Genomic DNA, 14628 nt, shown 5'->3' on the forward strand with positions numbered 1-14628 from the left:
TGGGGGCACTGGGGGACATTGGGGCTACGGCTTCGTGTCCTTCAAGGACCCCAACGACTACGTCAGGGCCATGCGCGAGATGAACGGTGAGGGGACACCCTGGGGACAGCCTGGGGGACATTGGGGAAATTGGGGACATTGGGGACACCCTGGGGGGATCAGGGATATCGGGGGATTGGGGACTTTGGGGCTACGGCTTCGTGTCCTTCAAGGACCCCAACGACTACGTCAGGGCCATGCGCGAGATGAACGGTGAGGGGACGTTGGGGACAGCCAGGGGACATTGGGGACAGCCTGGGGACATTGGGGGATTGATGGGGGTTGGGGACATCCGGGGGATTGGGGACTTTGGGGTACATCAGGGCCATGAGTGAGATGAACGGTGAGGGGACAGCCCTGGGGACATTGGGGACGTCAGGAACATTGGAATCATGGTGGGAACTCTGGGGACCCCAAACCTCCCAATCCCCTCCCAGTCCCTCCCAGTCCATCCCAGTCCCCTCCCAGTCCCTCCCAATCCTCTCCCAGTCCCTCCCAGTTTGTCCCAGTCCCCTCCCAGTCCATCCCAGTCCCCCCCAGTCCCTCCCCAGCCCCTCCCAGTCCATCCCAGTCCCTCCCAGTCCCCCCAGTCCGCCCGGATCCCCTCCCAGTCCCCCCCCAGTCCCTCCCAGTCCCTCCCAGTCCCTCCCAGTGCTCCCAGTAAGGCCCAGTTTCCCCCAGGGAAGTACGTGGGCAGCCGGCCCATCAAGCTGCGCAAGAGCCAATGGAAGGATCGGAACCTGGAGGTGGTGAGGCGCAAACAGCGCGAGAAGAAGAAACTGGGCCTGAGATAGCCCCAACTGGGACAAACTGGGACAGACTGGGATGGACTGGGCCTGAGATGGCCCCCAACTGGGACAAACTGGGACAGACTGGGCCTGAGATTGCCCCAACTGGGATGGACTGGGACAGACTGGGCCTGAGATGGCCCCAACTGGACAAAACTGGGACAGACTGGGACAGACTGGGCCTGAGATAGCCCCAACTGGGACAGACTGGGACAGACTGGGACAGACTGGGCCTGAGATTGCCCCAACTGGGACAAACTGGGACAGACTGGGCCTGAGATAGCCCCCAACTGGGACAAACTGGGACAAACTGGGCCTGAGATAGCCCAAACTGGGACAGACTGGGACAGACTGGGCCTGAGATGGCCCCAACTGGGACAAACTGGGACAGACTGGGGACAAACTGGGCCTGAGATAGCCCCAACTGGGATGGACTGGGACAGACTGGGCCTGAGATAGCCCAGACTGGGACAGACTGGGACAGACTGGGCCTGAGATGGCCCAGACTGGGACAGACTGGGACAGACTGGGCCTGAGATGGCCCCAACTGGGACGGACTGGGACAGACTGGGCCTGAGATGGCCCCAACTGGGACGGACTGGGACAGGCTGAGCCTGAGATGGCCCCAACTGGGATGGACTGGGACAGACTGGGACAGACTGGGCCTGAGATAGCCCCAACTGGGACAAACTGGGACAGACTGGGACAGACTGGGGCTGAGATGGCCTGAACTGGGACGGACTGGGACAGACTGGGGCTGAGATAACCCGGACTGGGACGGACTGGGACAAACTGGGAGGGACTGGGAGGGAGCGGGACGGCAATAAAGGTGAAGTTAGGGCTGTGCCGAGGTGTTGGTGTGTGACTGGGAGGGACTGGGACGGACTGGGAGGGACTGGGATTGAGATAACCCAAACTGGGATGAACTGGGAGGGGCTGGGAGGGATTGGAATGAACTGGGACGGACTGGGATTGAGATAACCCAAACTGGGACAAACTGGGACTGAGACAGCCCTGACTGGGATAAACTGGGAGGGGCTGGGGAGGACTGGGATTAACTGGGATTAACTGGGAAGGAACTGGGATGGACTGGGGACTGGTTTGAACTGGGAAAGAAGCAGACTGCACTGGTTGGAACTGGGAAGGGGTGTGGTTTATTTGTGGGCGGGGCTCTGCCCGAGGCCCCGCCCCCTCAGACCAGCTCCCCCTGGGGGGTCACGAGCGGCTCCGGGGGCACCTGGGGGGGGAGGGGAGGGGAGGGGGAGGGGTCAGAGCTGCTCTTTGCCCCTCCCCCACCCCTGAACCATCCCCTGGCCCCTCCCCCACCCCAAAACACCTCCTGTGGCCCCTCCCACACCTCTTGGACTCGCCTTCTGCCCCTCCCCCACCCCCCCCAAAGCAGCTCCTGGGCCCCTCCCCCACCCCTTGGACTCGCCTTCTGCCCCTCCCCCACCCCAAAACACCTCCTGTGGCCCCTCCCCCACCTCTGGCCCCTCCCCCCAGGCCTCTAGACTCTTTCTGTGCCCCTCCCCCACCCCTAAATTCCCTTCCCAGCCCCTCCCCCCACCCCAGGATCTCCTCCTGGGCCCCTCCCCCACTTTTCTGGAGTCTTTCTGCCCCTCCCCCACCCCCCGAGCCATCCCCTGGCCCCTCCCCCACCCCCCCAAAGCAGCTCCTGGGCCCCTCCCCCACCTCTTGGACTCGCCTTCTGCCCCTCCCCCACCCCAAAACACCTCCTGTGGCCCCTCCCCCACCACCGGCCCCTCCCCCCAGGCCTCTGGACTCTTTCTGTGCCCCTCCCCCACCCCTAAATTCCCTTCCCAGCCCCTCCCCCCACCCCAGGATCTCCTCCTGGGCCCCTCCCCCACTTTTCTGGAGTCTTTCTGCCCCTCCCCCACCTGAGGCCACTCCCCCACCACTCAATCTCATCCTCAGCCCCTCCCCCACCCCTAAATCCTCCCCACGACCCTCCCCCACCTCAGGCCCTTCCCCCCCACCCCGCCCCTACCCCCCTCACCTCCTCGTAGCCCCCCCACGGCTCCACCTCCTCGTACAGGTGAGGCTCCGCCCCTGGGGGGGGAGGGGCGGCAGGTGAGGGGTGGGGGGATGGGCACCAGCCCCTCCCCTCCTCCCACCGCCCCGCCCCTCCCCCCACTCACCCTTGGGCGGCTCCCAGGGGGCGGAGCCAGAGCTGGGGGGGCCCCGGGAGCCTTCGGAGCTGGGCTGGGGGGTGAGGGAGGGGCGGGGGTCACAGCAAGGCACGCCCCAAAAATGGCCCCTCCCCCACCCTGAATCCACATCTCTGGTGCGTCTAAACCCGCACCCCTCCCCCCACCCATAATCTTGTCCCTCCCCCACCCCTCCAACTGCCCCTAAGTCGCCCCTCCCCCACCTCTAAACCCGTCCCTCCCCCATGTCCAAAACTGCCCCTCCCCCACCTACAAATCTGGCCCCTCCCCTTTTAAATTTACCCCCTCCCCCCCCACCCTGCCCCTCCCCCCTCACCGTCTCCACCCCCTCCTCGGCCGCTCGGCGGCGCAGGCCCCGCCCCCACCGAAGTAGCAGCAGCCGAGCCCCGCCCCCAGCGCGGCCAGGAGGAGGAGCCCGCCCAGCGCCCCCAGCGCCCCCTGCAGGACGGGCAGCGCCGGGTCCTCCGCGCCGCCAGGGGGCGCTGCCGGCTCCTCCCACCGCGGGGGCGGGGCCTCGGGCACGGCTGGGAGGGAAGGGAAAGAGGAAAAAAGTCACTTCCGGTCAGGTTTTGGTCACTTCCGGTTCACCTGCGGGTCCTATCCCAGCCTGCATTGCGTCTCTGGCCACACCCACCCAGCCGTTTTTCATGGCTGCTTCCGGGTTTATCCCACACTTCCGGTAGTGCTCTGACTTCCGGTTCCGGTTTCAGGCATTTTTTTACCATCAGAAGCAGCGAGTTCCGGTTTCCCACACAACTTCCGGTTTCCTTAACCCCCCATTTCCGGTTCCGTCTTCGCGACATCCGGTTATCAAAAAACCTCATCCCAGCACTTCACCGCTTCCGGGATACAACCGGAAGTTCTTAACAGGGCTTCCGGCGGCCATTTCCCCTTTGTCTGACATCATCCCCAGGCCCCGCCCCCTCCTTTTTGGCCTCAATTTCGGTTTTTGGCGCCATTTCCCTACCGGAAGTGACGGCTCTCAGCCGCACGGGGGCGCTGTCCCCGCGGGCGTTGCGCGCGCGCACGGTGACGTCATAGGGCGTGTCCGGGCGAAGCCCGCTCAGCGTCAGGGAGAAACCGGAAGTGACGAGAGCGGCGGGTGGGGGAGGGGCGTCCGGCCCGTCTGCGCTGTGGGGGAGGGTCGGAGAAAAAGTGAGGAGGGGGCGTGGCCAAAAGTTAAAGCGTGCAGGGGTCGGGAAACCCCGTGAGGAGGCAAAAAGTGGGCGGAGCCAAAAATGGAACCATTAATGAAACCAAAACTGGGGTGGGCGGACCGGAAGTGACCCGGATTTGCCGGATGTTTGTTGGGGGGGACCGGAAGTAACGCAGAGAAGGCTGTAAGGGGCCGGAAGCGTGCATGGGTCGACCGGAAGCTACACAACAGAACCGGAAGTGTCGTTTGATGGACCGGAAGTGACACAACAGAACGGTAAGTTTGTGGGGGGGGGAATCGAAAGTAACCCTGGGAACGATGGAAGAGGCCGGAAGTTAGTATGGGAGACCGGAAGTTGCAAAAAGCAACCGGAAGTTGGTGCGTAAAGACCGGAAGTGGTTCAAGGATCGCTCTAAATAACCGGGAGTCAGTGTGGGCGGAACGGGAAGCTCATTCTGGAAACCGGAAGTGGCTCGGGGAGGGTCAGGGCGCCCCCTACCGGAGCAGGAAGTGCTGGGGCAGGCCGCCGTCCCAGCCCGGCTCCCAGGCCAGGCTCAGGGAGGTCCCCGAGAGCCCCGAGAGCCGCAGGGCCCGCGGGGGGTCCGGCCGGTCTGGGGGCGGGGACGGAGCCCGTGAGACACCAGTGACCTCCCAGTAACCCCCAGTATGAGCCCAGTGCTCCCAGTATGAGCCCAGGGCTCCCAGTATGAGCCCAGGGCTCCCAGTATGAGCCCAGTGCTCCCAGTATGATCCCAGTACAATCCCTGTGTGATCCCAGTGCTCCCAGTATGAGCCTAGGCCTCCCAGTGTGATCCCAGTACAATCCCAGTATGAGCCCAGTGCTCCCAGTATGAGCCCAGTACAATCCCTGTGTGATACCAGTGCTCCCAGTATGAGCCCAGGGCTCCCAGTATGATCCCAGTACAATCCCTGTGTGATCCCAGTGCTCCCAGTATGAGCCCAGTGCTCCCAGTGTGATCCCAGTACAATCCCAGTATGAGCCCAGTGCTCCCAGTATGAGCCCAGTGCTCCCAGTATGATCCCAGTTCAATCCCTGTGTGATCCCAGTGCTCCCAGTATGAGCCCAGTGCTCCCAGTGTGAGTCCAGTATGAGCCCAGTGCTTCCAGTATGAGTCCAGTACCCACAGTGCTCCTCCCAGTCCCTCCCAGTATAACCCAGTAACCTCAAATCCCCTTTTTACCCCTTCCCAGTTCCTCCCAGTATGATCCCAGTGCTCCCAGTATGAGCCCAGTTCAATCCCTGTGTGATCCCAGTGCTCCCAGTATGAGCCCAGTGCTCCCAGTGTGATCCCAGTACAATCCCTGTGTGATCCCAGTGCTCCCAGTATGAGCTCAGTGCTCCCAGTGTGATCCCAGTACAATCCCAGTATGAGCCCAGTGCTCCCAGTATGAGTCCAGTATGAGCCCAGTGCTTCCAGTATGAGCCCAGTTCCCACAGTGCTCCTCCCAGTTCCTCCCAGTATAACCCAGTAACCTCGAATCCCCTTTTTACCCCTTCCCAGTTCCTCCCAGTATGATCCCAGTGCTGCCAGTATGAGCCCAGTACCCACAATGCTCCTCCCAGTCCCTCCCAGTATAAACCAGTCACCCCAAATCCAGGTTTTAGCCCTTCCCAGTTCCTCCCAGTATGATCCCAGTGCTCCCAGTATGAGCCCAGTACCCACAATGTTCCTCCCAGTCCCTCCCAGTATAAACCAGTAACCCCAAATCCCCTTTTTACCCTTCCCAGTCTCCGCCCAGTTTGTCCCAGTCCCTCCCAGTAATGCCAAACGCCAAACCAGTATAAACCAGTAACCCCAAATCCCCTTTTAACCCCTCCCAGTCCATCTCAGTACAAACCAGTCCCTCCCAGTATACACCAGTAGCCCCATTTTACTTTTTACCCCTTCCCAGTCCCTCCCAGTCCCCCCCAATCCCCTCCCAGTCCCTCCCAGTTCCCTCCCAGTCCCCCCCAATCCCATCCCAGTCCATCCCAGTCCCTCCCAATCCCCTCCCAGTCCCTCCCAGTCTCCCCCAGTCCATCCCAGTGTCCATCCCTCTGTCCATCCCTCTGTCCATCCCCGTGTCCCCCCATGACCTCCGTGTCCCCCCGTGACCCCGCGGTGACCCCAGGTGACCCCGGTGTCCCCCCGCAGCCCCCCGGCGTCCCCCGGCCACCGGCGCCGCCCCCCGGCCCCCCCGGGACCTGCAGACAGGTGAGGAGGAGGAGGAGGGGAGGGCGGGATGAAGGGCGGGGGGGATGGGCGGGAGGGCGAGGGTGGTGAGGGTGGGATGAAGGTGAGGGTGAGGATGAAGGTGAGGGTGGTGAGGGTGGGATGAAAGTGAGGGTGGGATGAAGGTGAGGATGGTGGGATGAAGGTGAGGGTGGTGAGGGTGGGATGAAGGTGAGGGTGGGATGAAGGTGAGGATGGTGGGATGGGATGAAGGTGATGAGGATGGTGGGATGAAGGTGAGGAGGGTGAGGGTGGGATGAAGGTGAGGGTGGGATGAAGGTGAGGGTGGGATGAAGGTGATGAGGATGGTGGGATGAAGGTGAGGGTGGTGAGGGTGGGATGAAGGTGAGGGTGGTGAGGGTGGGATGAAGGTGAGGGTGAGGATGATGGGATGAAGGTGAGGATGGAGAGGGTGGGATGAAGGTGAGGGTGAGGATGGTGGGATGAAGGTGAGGATGGTGGGATGAAGGTGAGGATGGAGAGGGTGGGATGAAGGTGAAGGTGGGATGATGATGATGAGGGTGGGATGAAGATTATGATGATGAAGATAGCGGTGGTGGGATGAAGGTGGTGGAGATGATGACGATGGGATGAAGATGGTGATGGGGAAGTGGGGTGGTGATGAAGATGATGGTGGTGGTGGGATGAAGATGATGGGATGATGAAGATGACAATGATGATGATGGTGGTGGTGTGATGAAGATGGGATGGTGGGACGAAGATGATGAAGATGATGGTGGTGGTGGGATGATGATGATGATGATGGGATGATGAAGACGATAATGATGATGGTGGTTGTGGGATGAAGATGATGGGCTGTTGAAGATGATGGTGGTGGTGGTGGTATGAAGATGATGATGGTGATGATGGGGTGGTGGGACGAAGATGATGAAGATGATGATGGTGGTGGTGGAATGATGATGGGGGGAGGATGAAGATGACGATGGTGGTGGGGTGATGAAGATGACAATGATGATGGTGGTGGTGGTGATGATGATGATGGTGATGGTGATGGTGGGATGATGAAGATGACGAAGATGGGGTGATGAAGATGATGATGATGATGGTGATGGTGGGATGATGAAGATAACGATGACGATGGTGATGGTGGGATGATGATGATGAAGATGTTGATGATGGTGGGTGATGAAGATGATGATGATGATGGTGGGATGATGATGAAGATGATGGTGGTGGTGGTGGTGATGGTGATGACGATGACGGTGGGATGAAGAAGATGATGATGGTGGGATGATGAAGATGATGATGATGGTAGTGATGACGATGACGGTGGGGTGATGAAGATGACGATGATGAAGGTAGCGGTGGTGGCGTGATGAAGACGACGGCCATAACGAGTGACCCCCCCCCCCCCTCCGTGTCCCCTCAGGTCGCCTGCTGGAACCACTGGGAGCACTGGGAGCACTGGGAGCTCCACTGGGAGCACTGGGAGCACTGGGAGGACTGGGAGGAGCTGCGGGGGGGCCACTGGGAGCACTGGGAGCTGTGGGAGCTCCACTGGGAGCACTGGGAGCACTGGGAGGGCCACTGGGAGCACTGGGAGGAGCTGCAGGGGGGCCACTGGGAGCACTGGGAGCACTGGGAGGGCCACTGGGAGCACTGGGGCCACTCCCGGGGGTCCCCCTGGGGCCGTGAGCTGGGGGACAATAAAGCCACTGATGTCACCTGGGGGGCACTGGTGTCACTGGGAGGGACTGGGAGGGGATTGGGAGGGACTGGGATGGCTCAGGTGACACTGGGGGGGGTCTCAGGTGACATTGGGTGGCCCAGGTGACACTGGGGGGTCCCAGGTGCCATTGGGGGTCCCAGGTGACATTGGGGGGGTCTCAGGTGACATTGAGGGGGTCCCAGGTGACATTCAGGGGTCCCAGGTGACATTGGGGGGGTCTCAGGTGCCATTGGGTGGCCCAGGTGACATTGGGGGAGGTCTCAGGTGACATTGAGGGGTCTCAGGTGACATTGGGGGGGTCCCGAATGACCGCAGAGGGTCCTGAAGGTGGCGAATTCCACTGTCCCCAAATGTCCCCAAATGTCCCCAACCCCCCAAATTGTCCCCACCCCCCCAGATGTCCCCACCCCCCCAGATGTCCCCGCCCCCCCAGATGTCCCCAGATGTCCCCAGAGCCGAGGGCCAGGCCCAGTTTTTAACCCTTTATTGGCGGTGCCACCGCGCGTCCCCTGCCCGGGGGGGTGACAGCCGTGTCCCCCCCTCCCCCCGCGGTGTCACGGCGGTGTCACCTCCCCCCCGGTGTCACCGCGTCCTCACTGGTGTCCCCGTGCCACCGGTGCCACCGCCCGCCGGGGACACTCAGATCTTGCCGGGGAAGATCCCCTCGGCACGGGCCTCGTCCCACGCTGTCACCTGGGGACACAGGGACAGAGGGGACACTGAGGGGACACTGGGGACACTGGGGACATCAGGGGGATTGGGGACACTTTGGGGACATTGGGGACAGTGGGGACATCAGGGGGGTGGGGACATTGGGGACAGTGGGGATATCGGGGACATTGAGGGGGTGGGGACATTGGGGACACAGGGACATTGGGGGGGTGGGGACAGTGGGGGGGTGGGGACATTGGGGACATTGGGGGGGTGGGGACAGTGGGGGGGTGGGGACATTGGGGACATTGGGGGGGTGGGGACAGTGGGGGGGTGGGGACATTGGGGACATTGGGGACACTGAGGGGACAGTGGGGACAGTGGGGACATCAGGGGGACAGTGGGGACACTGGGGACACTGGGGACATTGAGGGGTTTGGGGACATTGGGGACAGTGGGGACAGTGAGGGGACAGTGGGGACAGTGGGGACAGTGGGGACATTGGGGACATCGGGGACATTGGGGACATTGGGGACAGTGGGGACATTGAAGGGTTTGGGGACACTGGGGACAGTGGGGACACTGAGGGGACAGTGGGGACAGTGGGGACACTTTGGGGACATCACTCACCCACGAGGTGGGACACAGGGACATTTGGGGACATTGGGGACATTGGGGACAGTCACTCACCCACGAGGTGGGACACAGGGACATTGGGGACACTGGTGACATCACTCACCCACGAGGTGGGACACAGGGACACTTTGGGGACATTTGGGGACACTTTGGGGACATTGGTGACACTTTGGGGACTGTCACTCACCCACGAGGTGGGACACAGGGACATTGGGGACATTGGGGGACATTGGGGACACTTTGGGGACTGTCACTCACCCACGAGGTGGGACACAGGGACATTGGGGACATTGGGGCTGTCACTCACCCACGAGGTGGGACACAGGGACACTTTGGGGACACTTTGGGGACACTTTGGGGACGTCACTCACCCACGAGGTGGGACACAGGGACTTGTAGACGCGGAAGTACCACTGGCACGGGGCGGCATCGGCCCCGCGGGCGTCCATGGCGCGCTGGCACCGCTGGAAGTCTGGGGACAAAGGGGACAGTCAGGGGACAGTGGGGACACTGAGGGGATAATGGAGGATCAAGGACATTGGGGACACTGGAGACACTGAGGGGACATTGGGGGGACATTGGGGGATCAGGGACATAGGGGACACCGAGGGGACAAAGGGGACAGTCAGGGGACAGTGGGACATTGGGGACACTGAGGGGACATTGGGGGCATTGGGGGGACATTGGGGGATCAGGGACATTGGGGACAGTGAGGGGACATTGGGGACACTGAGGGGACAATGGTGGCATCGGCCCCGCGGGCGTCCATGGCGTGCTGGCACCGCTGGAAGTGATGGGACAATGGGGACAGTCAGTGGGGACACTGGGGACAGTGGGGACAGTCAGGGGACAGTGGGACATTGGGGGATTGGGGGGTCAGGGACATTGGGGACACTGAGGGGACATTGGGGGATTGGGGGGACAATGGGGGATCAGGGACATTGGGGACACTGAGGGGACATTAGGGACATTGTGGGATTGGGGACATTGGGGACATTGGGGGATCAGGGACACTGAGGGGACATTGGGGACAGTGGGGACATTGGGGACACTGAGGGGACACGGAGGGGACAGTGGGGGACCAAATTTGGGCAATTTTGGGGCATTTTTAGGGGAAATTTTGGGGGATTTTTATGGGGATTTCGGGATTTTTGGGATTTTGGGGTTCCCCAGGGGGATTTTGGGGTTCCCCAGGTGGATTTTGGGGTGAATCTGGGGGATTTTGGGTCCCTACCCAGGCAGTTCTGCCAGCAGTTGCGGGTCTGCTCCTGCTTGGGGAATCGAGATAAAAACCCCAAATTTGGGCAATTTTGGGGCATTTTTAGGGGAAATTTTGGGGGATTTTTATGGGAATTTCGGGATTTTTGGGATTTTGGGGTTCCCCAGGTGGATTTTGGGGTGAATCTGGGGGATTTTGGGGTTCCTACCCAGGTAGTTCTGCCAGCAGCTCCTGCTCTGCTTCTGCTCGGGGAATCGAGATAAAAACCCCAAATTTGGGCAATTTTGGGGCATTTTTAGGAGATTTTTTGGGGGATTTTTATGGGGATTTCGGGATTTTTGGGATTTTGGGGTTCCTCAGGTGGATTTTGGGGTAAATCTGGGGGATTTTGGGTCCCTACCCAGGCAGTTCTGCCAGCAGTTGCGGGTCTGCTTCTGCTTGGGGAATCGAGATAAAAACCCCAAATTTGGGCAATTTTGGGGCATTTTTAGGGGAAATTTTGGGGGATTTTAATGGGGATTTCGGGATTTTTGGGATTTTGGGGTTCCCCAGGTGGATTTTGGGGTGAATCTGGGGGATTTTGGGGTCCCTACCCAGGTAGTTCTGCCAGCAGTTGCGGGTCTGGTTCTGGTTGGGGAAGCGGCTGTCGAACGGCGCCGTCTTGTAGCGGCACAGCTTGGCCTTGATGTCCTCTGCCATGGCTAATTAGCATAATTAGGGACATTAATTAGCGCCTCCGCTCGTTAGTCACCACCCAGGCAGCGTTAATTAGCCGCCTGAGGGGGTTAATTGGGTGTCAGCAGTGTTAATTGGTGAAAAAACAGAAAAAAAATTCAATTTTTGAGACTCCTCTGCCTTAATTAGGGTAATTAGTGAGTCATTAATTAGCTGTCAGGCTTTTTGTGGCCTGCTTTACTAATTACCAGTACTTATTAACCACCACTGCCTATTAGCTAGTCATTATTAACATTTATTAGCTAATTACTATTAATATTTATTAACTAATTAGCTCAATCTACCCCACTAATTAGCTCATTAATTATTAATTAATGCTATTTAGTAATGGAAAATGAGAGAATTAAATAGAAACAGGTTGGGAAACAATTAGTGATGCTAATTAGCAGCTAATTAATTAGCTAACCTAGCCAGCACCCAGGTAATTAACCACCAATCTAGCCGGTTAATTAGCTCATTAATTATTAATTAATCACACCTGCAACACCAAGATAATAAAGCAGAAGTGAAGTTAATACAAAGGCGGATTGGAAGGTCATTAATTATGCAAATTAGCCCAGGGGTTAATGAGCAGCCTGAGGGCGTTAATTGGGCTCAGTTAATTGGGCTCGGTTAATTACTGAAAAGCAGAAAAAATTAAAATTTTTTATTTTTTTTGTGCAGTTTAAGACAAGAAAAATGTTAATTAAGGTAATTAGCAGCTAATTAATCAGCTGCATAACGAACAACCCACCCGATTAATTAATAAGTTTGTTAATTGTTAATTAATCACTCCCTGCAACGAAGAATAAAAGAATTTAAAAAGGCAGCAAGACTCAAAAGTCAACAGTGATGCTAATTAGCAGCTAATTAATTAATTAGCCGGTTCATTAATGCTCGGCTAGCTAATTGTCAGCCCAGCCTGTTAATTAGTTCATTAATTGCTAATTAGTTCCACCCAGCCACACTAAATAACGAGGTAGCACAGCAGGGAAAACAGCGGGTTGAAAGGTCGTCAATTATGCAAATTAGCAGCTGATTAATTAGCCAATAGGCTGCCTAAGACCCAGTTAATTAATGACTAACCTAGGCTGCTAATTAGCTCATTAATTAATAATAAGCCCCGCCCAGCCATGTCCAATAAGGGAACAGGAGGGAAACCAACACAAGGGAAACGAGGAGCTCGTTAATTATGCAAATCAGAAACTGATTAACTAGTTGAAAAGCTCATTAGCATCTAGTTAGTTAATTACCCATGCAGCCTGTTAATTAGCGCAATTAATTGTTAATTAATTCCCCCCTGCAAGGACAAAAAGGGACTGAACCAGGAGGGGGAAGGGCCAAGACTGAAAACTCGTTAATTATGCTAATTAGCAGCTAATTAGTTAGTCAACAGGCTCATCAGCCCAGACTTAATTAGCTACCAATCTAAGCAATTAATTAGCTCATTAATTATTAATTAATTCCCCCCTGCAAGGACAAAAAGGGACTGAACCAGGAGAGGGAATGGCCAAGAATGAAAACTCGTTAATTATGCTAATTAGCAGCTAATTAGTTAGTCAACAGGCTCATCAGCCCAGACTTAATTAGCTACCAATCTAAGCAATTAATTAGCTCATTAATTATTAATTAATTTCCCCCCTGCAAGGACAAAAAGGGACTGAACCAGAAGGGGGAATGGCCAAGACTGAAAACTCGTTAATTATGCTAATTAGCAGCTAATTAGTTAGGAAACAAGGCGGTCAACACAGACTTAATTAGCTACCAATCTAGGCAATTGATTAGCTCATTAATTATTAATTAACCCCACCATGCAAGGACAAGCAAGGGACTGAACCAGGAGTGCGAATGGCCAAGACAAAAAGTCATTAATTATGCTAATTAGCAGCTAATTAGTTAAGAAACAAGGCGGTCAACACAGACTTAATTAGCTACCAATCTAGGCAATTAATTAGCTCATTAATTATTAATTAACCCTACCCTGCAAGGACAAAAAGGGGAATAAAAAGGAAACGAAATAAGCGGAAAAACTGAAAGCTCATTAATTATTCTAATTAGCATAATTAGCAGTAACTAATTAATTAGCAGGCTGAGTGGCACCCGATTCATTAGCTATGAGTCCAGCTAGTTAATTAGCTCATAAATTATTAATTAGCCCCACCCTGCAGTGCCAAATAAGGGAATAAACTGGGGGCGGAGCCGGCAAAGCTCATTGAATATGCAAATGAGCAGCTCATTAATTATGCAAATGAGCAGGTGGTTAATTCGGCCCCGCTTAGTGCTCCCAGTGCAAACCAGTTCAAACCAGTGCTCCCAGTTCACCCCTGGCCCCATCCCAGTATGGCCCAGTGCCCCTCCCAGTGCTCCCAGTTCAAACCAGTTCATCCCAGTTCAAACCAGTATGGCCCAGTGCCCCTCCCAGTGCTCCCAGTTCAAACCAGTATGGCCCAGTGCCCCTCCCAGTGCTCCCAGTTCAAACCAGTAAGGCCCAGTGCCCCTCCCAGTCCATCCCAGTTCAAACCAGTTCATCCCAGTTCAAACCAGTATGGCCCAGTGCCCCTCCCAGTGCTCCCAGTTCAAACCAGTAAGGCCCAGTGCCCCTCCCAGTTCATCCCAGTTCAAACCAGTTCATCCCAGTAACCCCTCAGACCCCTCCCAGTCCCTCCCAGTCCATCCCAGTAACCCCACAGACCCCTCCCAGTCCATCCCAGTAACCCCACAGACCCCTCCCAGTCCCTCCCAGTAACCCCACAGACCCCTCCCAGTCCATCCCAGTTCATCCCAGTAACCCCCCAGACCCCTCCCAGTCCATCCCAGTAGCCCCCCCAGCGCTCCCAGTCCATCCCAGTTCCTCCCAGTGCTCCCAGTCCGGCCCGCACCGCCCCCACCGCCCCCCTCACGACCCTCCCACCTCTCCCAGTCCATCCCAGTCCCTCCCAGTCCCTCCCAGTCCATCCCAGTCCCTCCCAGTAGCCCTCCCAGCGCTCCCAGTTCATCCCAGTCCCTCCCAGTCCATCCCAGTTCTCCCAGTACGTCCCAGCTCTCAAAGTCACTTTCACCCCCGCTCGCCGCTCGCCGGAACCAACGAGTCACGCCGGAAGCGACGGAGCGTCGTCGGAAATGACGTCACTAAAGGCCACAGACAGCGGCTCTCAGGCCGGAGCGTCTCCTCTCGGAGGAAAAATGGCGGCAACGCCGACCCGCGAGTCCGCCGGAACTGCCCCGAAACGGCGCCAAAACTCCGCGAGCCGCCAAAAAATACTGTTAAAAGCACAAAATCTCCATTTTTACCACCAAATCGCCGTTTTCCAT

The 14628-nt window shown here is 57.4% G+C and overlaps 1 protein-coding gene and 3 long non-coding RNA genes across 6 annotated transcripts; 2 read left to right on the forward strand and 2 right to left on the reverse strand.

Moving 5' to 3' along the window:
• The first annotated feature begins 176 nt into the window (after positions 1-176).
• Positions 177-1673, forward strand: LOC132341395 (uncharacterized). The gene is made up of 2 exons (XR_009490177.1): positions 177-252; positions 721-1673. It is a non-coding gene; the product is annotated as an uncharacterized LOC132341395 (long non-coding RNA).
• A 291-nt stretch (positions 1674-1964) lies between these two features.
• Positions 1965-3051, reverse strand: LOC132341351 (uncharacterized). Its single transcript, XR_009490156.1, has 3 exons — positions 2987-3051; positions 2845-2897; positions 1965-2064 (listed from the first exon to the last, which is right to left on the reverse strand). It is a non-coding gene; the product is annotated as an uncharacterized LOC132341351 (long non-coding RNA).
• Positions 3052-6325: 3274 nt separating this feature from the next.
• On the forward strand, positions 6326-8091 carry LOC132341393 (uncharacterized). The gene is made up of 2 exons (XR_009490176.1): positions 6326-6388; positions 7797-8091. It is a non-coding gene; the product is annotated as an uncharacterized LOC132341393 (long non-coding RNA).
• A 473-nt stretch (positions 8092-8564) lies between these two features.
• On the reverse strand, positions 8565-14459 carry LOC132341360 (cytochrome c oxidase subunit 6B1). Of its 3 annotated transcripts, none has more exons than XM_059872856.1 (4): positions 14354-14459; positions 11196-11303; positions 9755-9855; positions 8565-8789 (listed from the first exon to the last, which is right to left on the reverse strand). In XM_059872856.1, the coding sequence occupies exons 2-4, from the start codon at positions 11299-11301 to the stop codon at positions 8736-8738; spliced, it is 261 nt and encodes an 86-aa protein (XP_059728839.1). In that variant the 5' UTR covers positions 11302-11303; positions 14354-14459; the 3' UTR covers positions 8565-8735. The 3 variants fall into 3 exon arrangements, with proteins under 3 accessions (XP_059728839.1, XP_059728841.1, XP_059728840.1); XM_059872858.1 differs by having other exon boundaries at positions 14376-14400; XM_059872857.1 differs by lacking the exon at positions 14354-14459 and adding an exon at positions 12071-12095.
• Positions 14460-14628: the final 169 nt, after the last annotated feature.

Source organism: Haemorhous mexicanus, chromosome 39, assembly GCF_027477595.1.
Source record: "Haemorhous mexicanus isolate bHaeMex1 chromosome 39, bHaeMex1.pri, whole genome shotgun sequence".
Lineage (NCBI taxonomy): Eukaryota > Metazoa > Chordata > Aves > Passeriformes > Fringillidae > Haemorhous > Haemorhous mexicanus.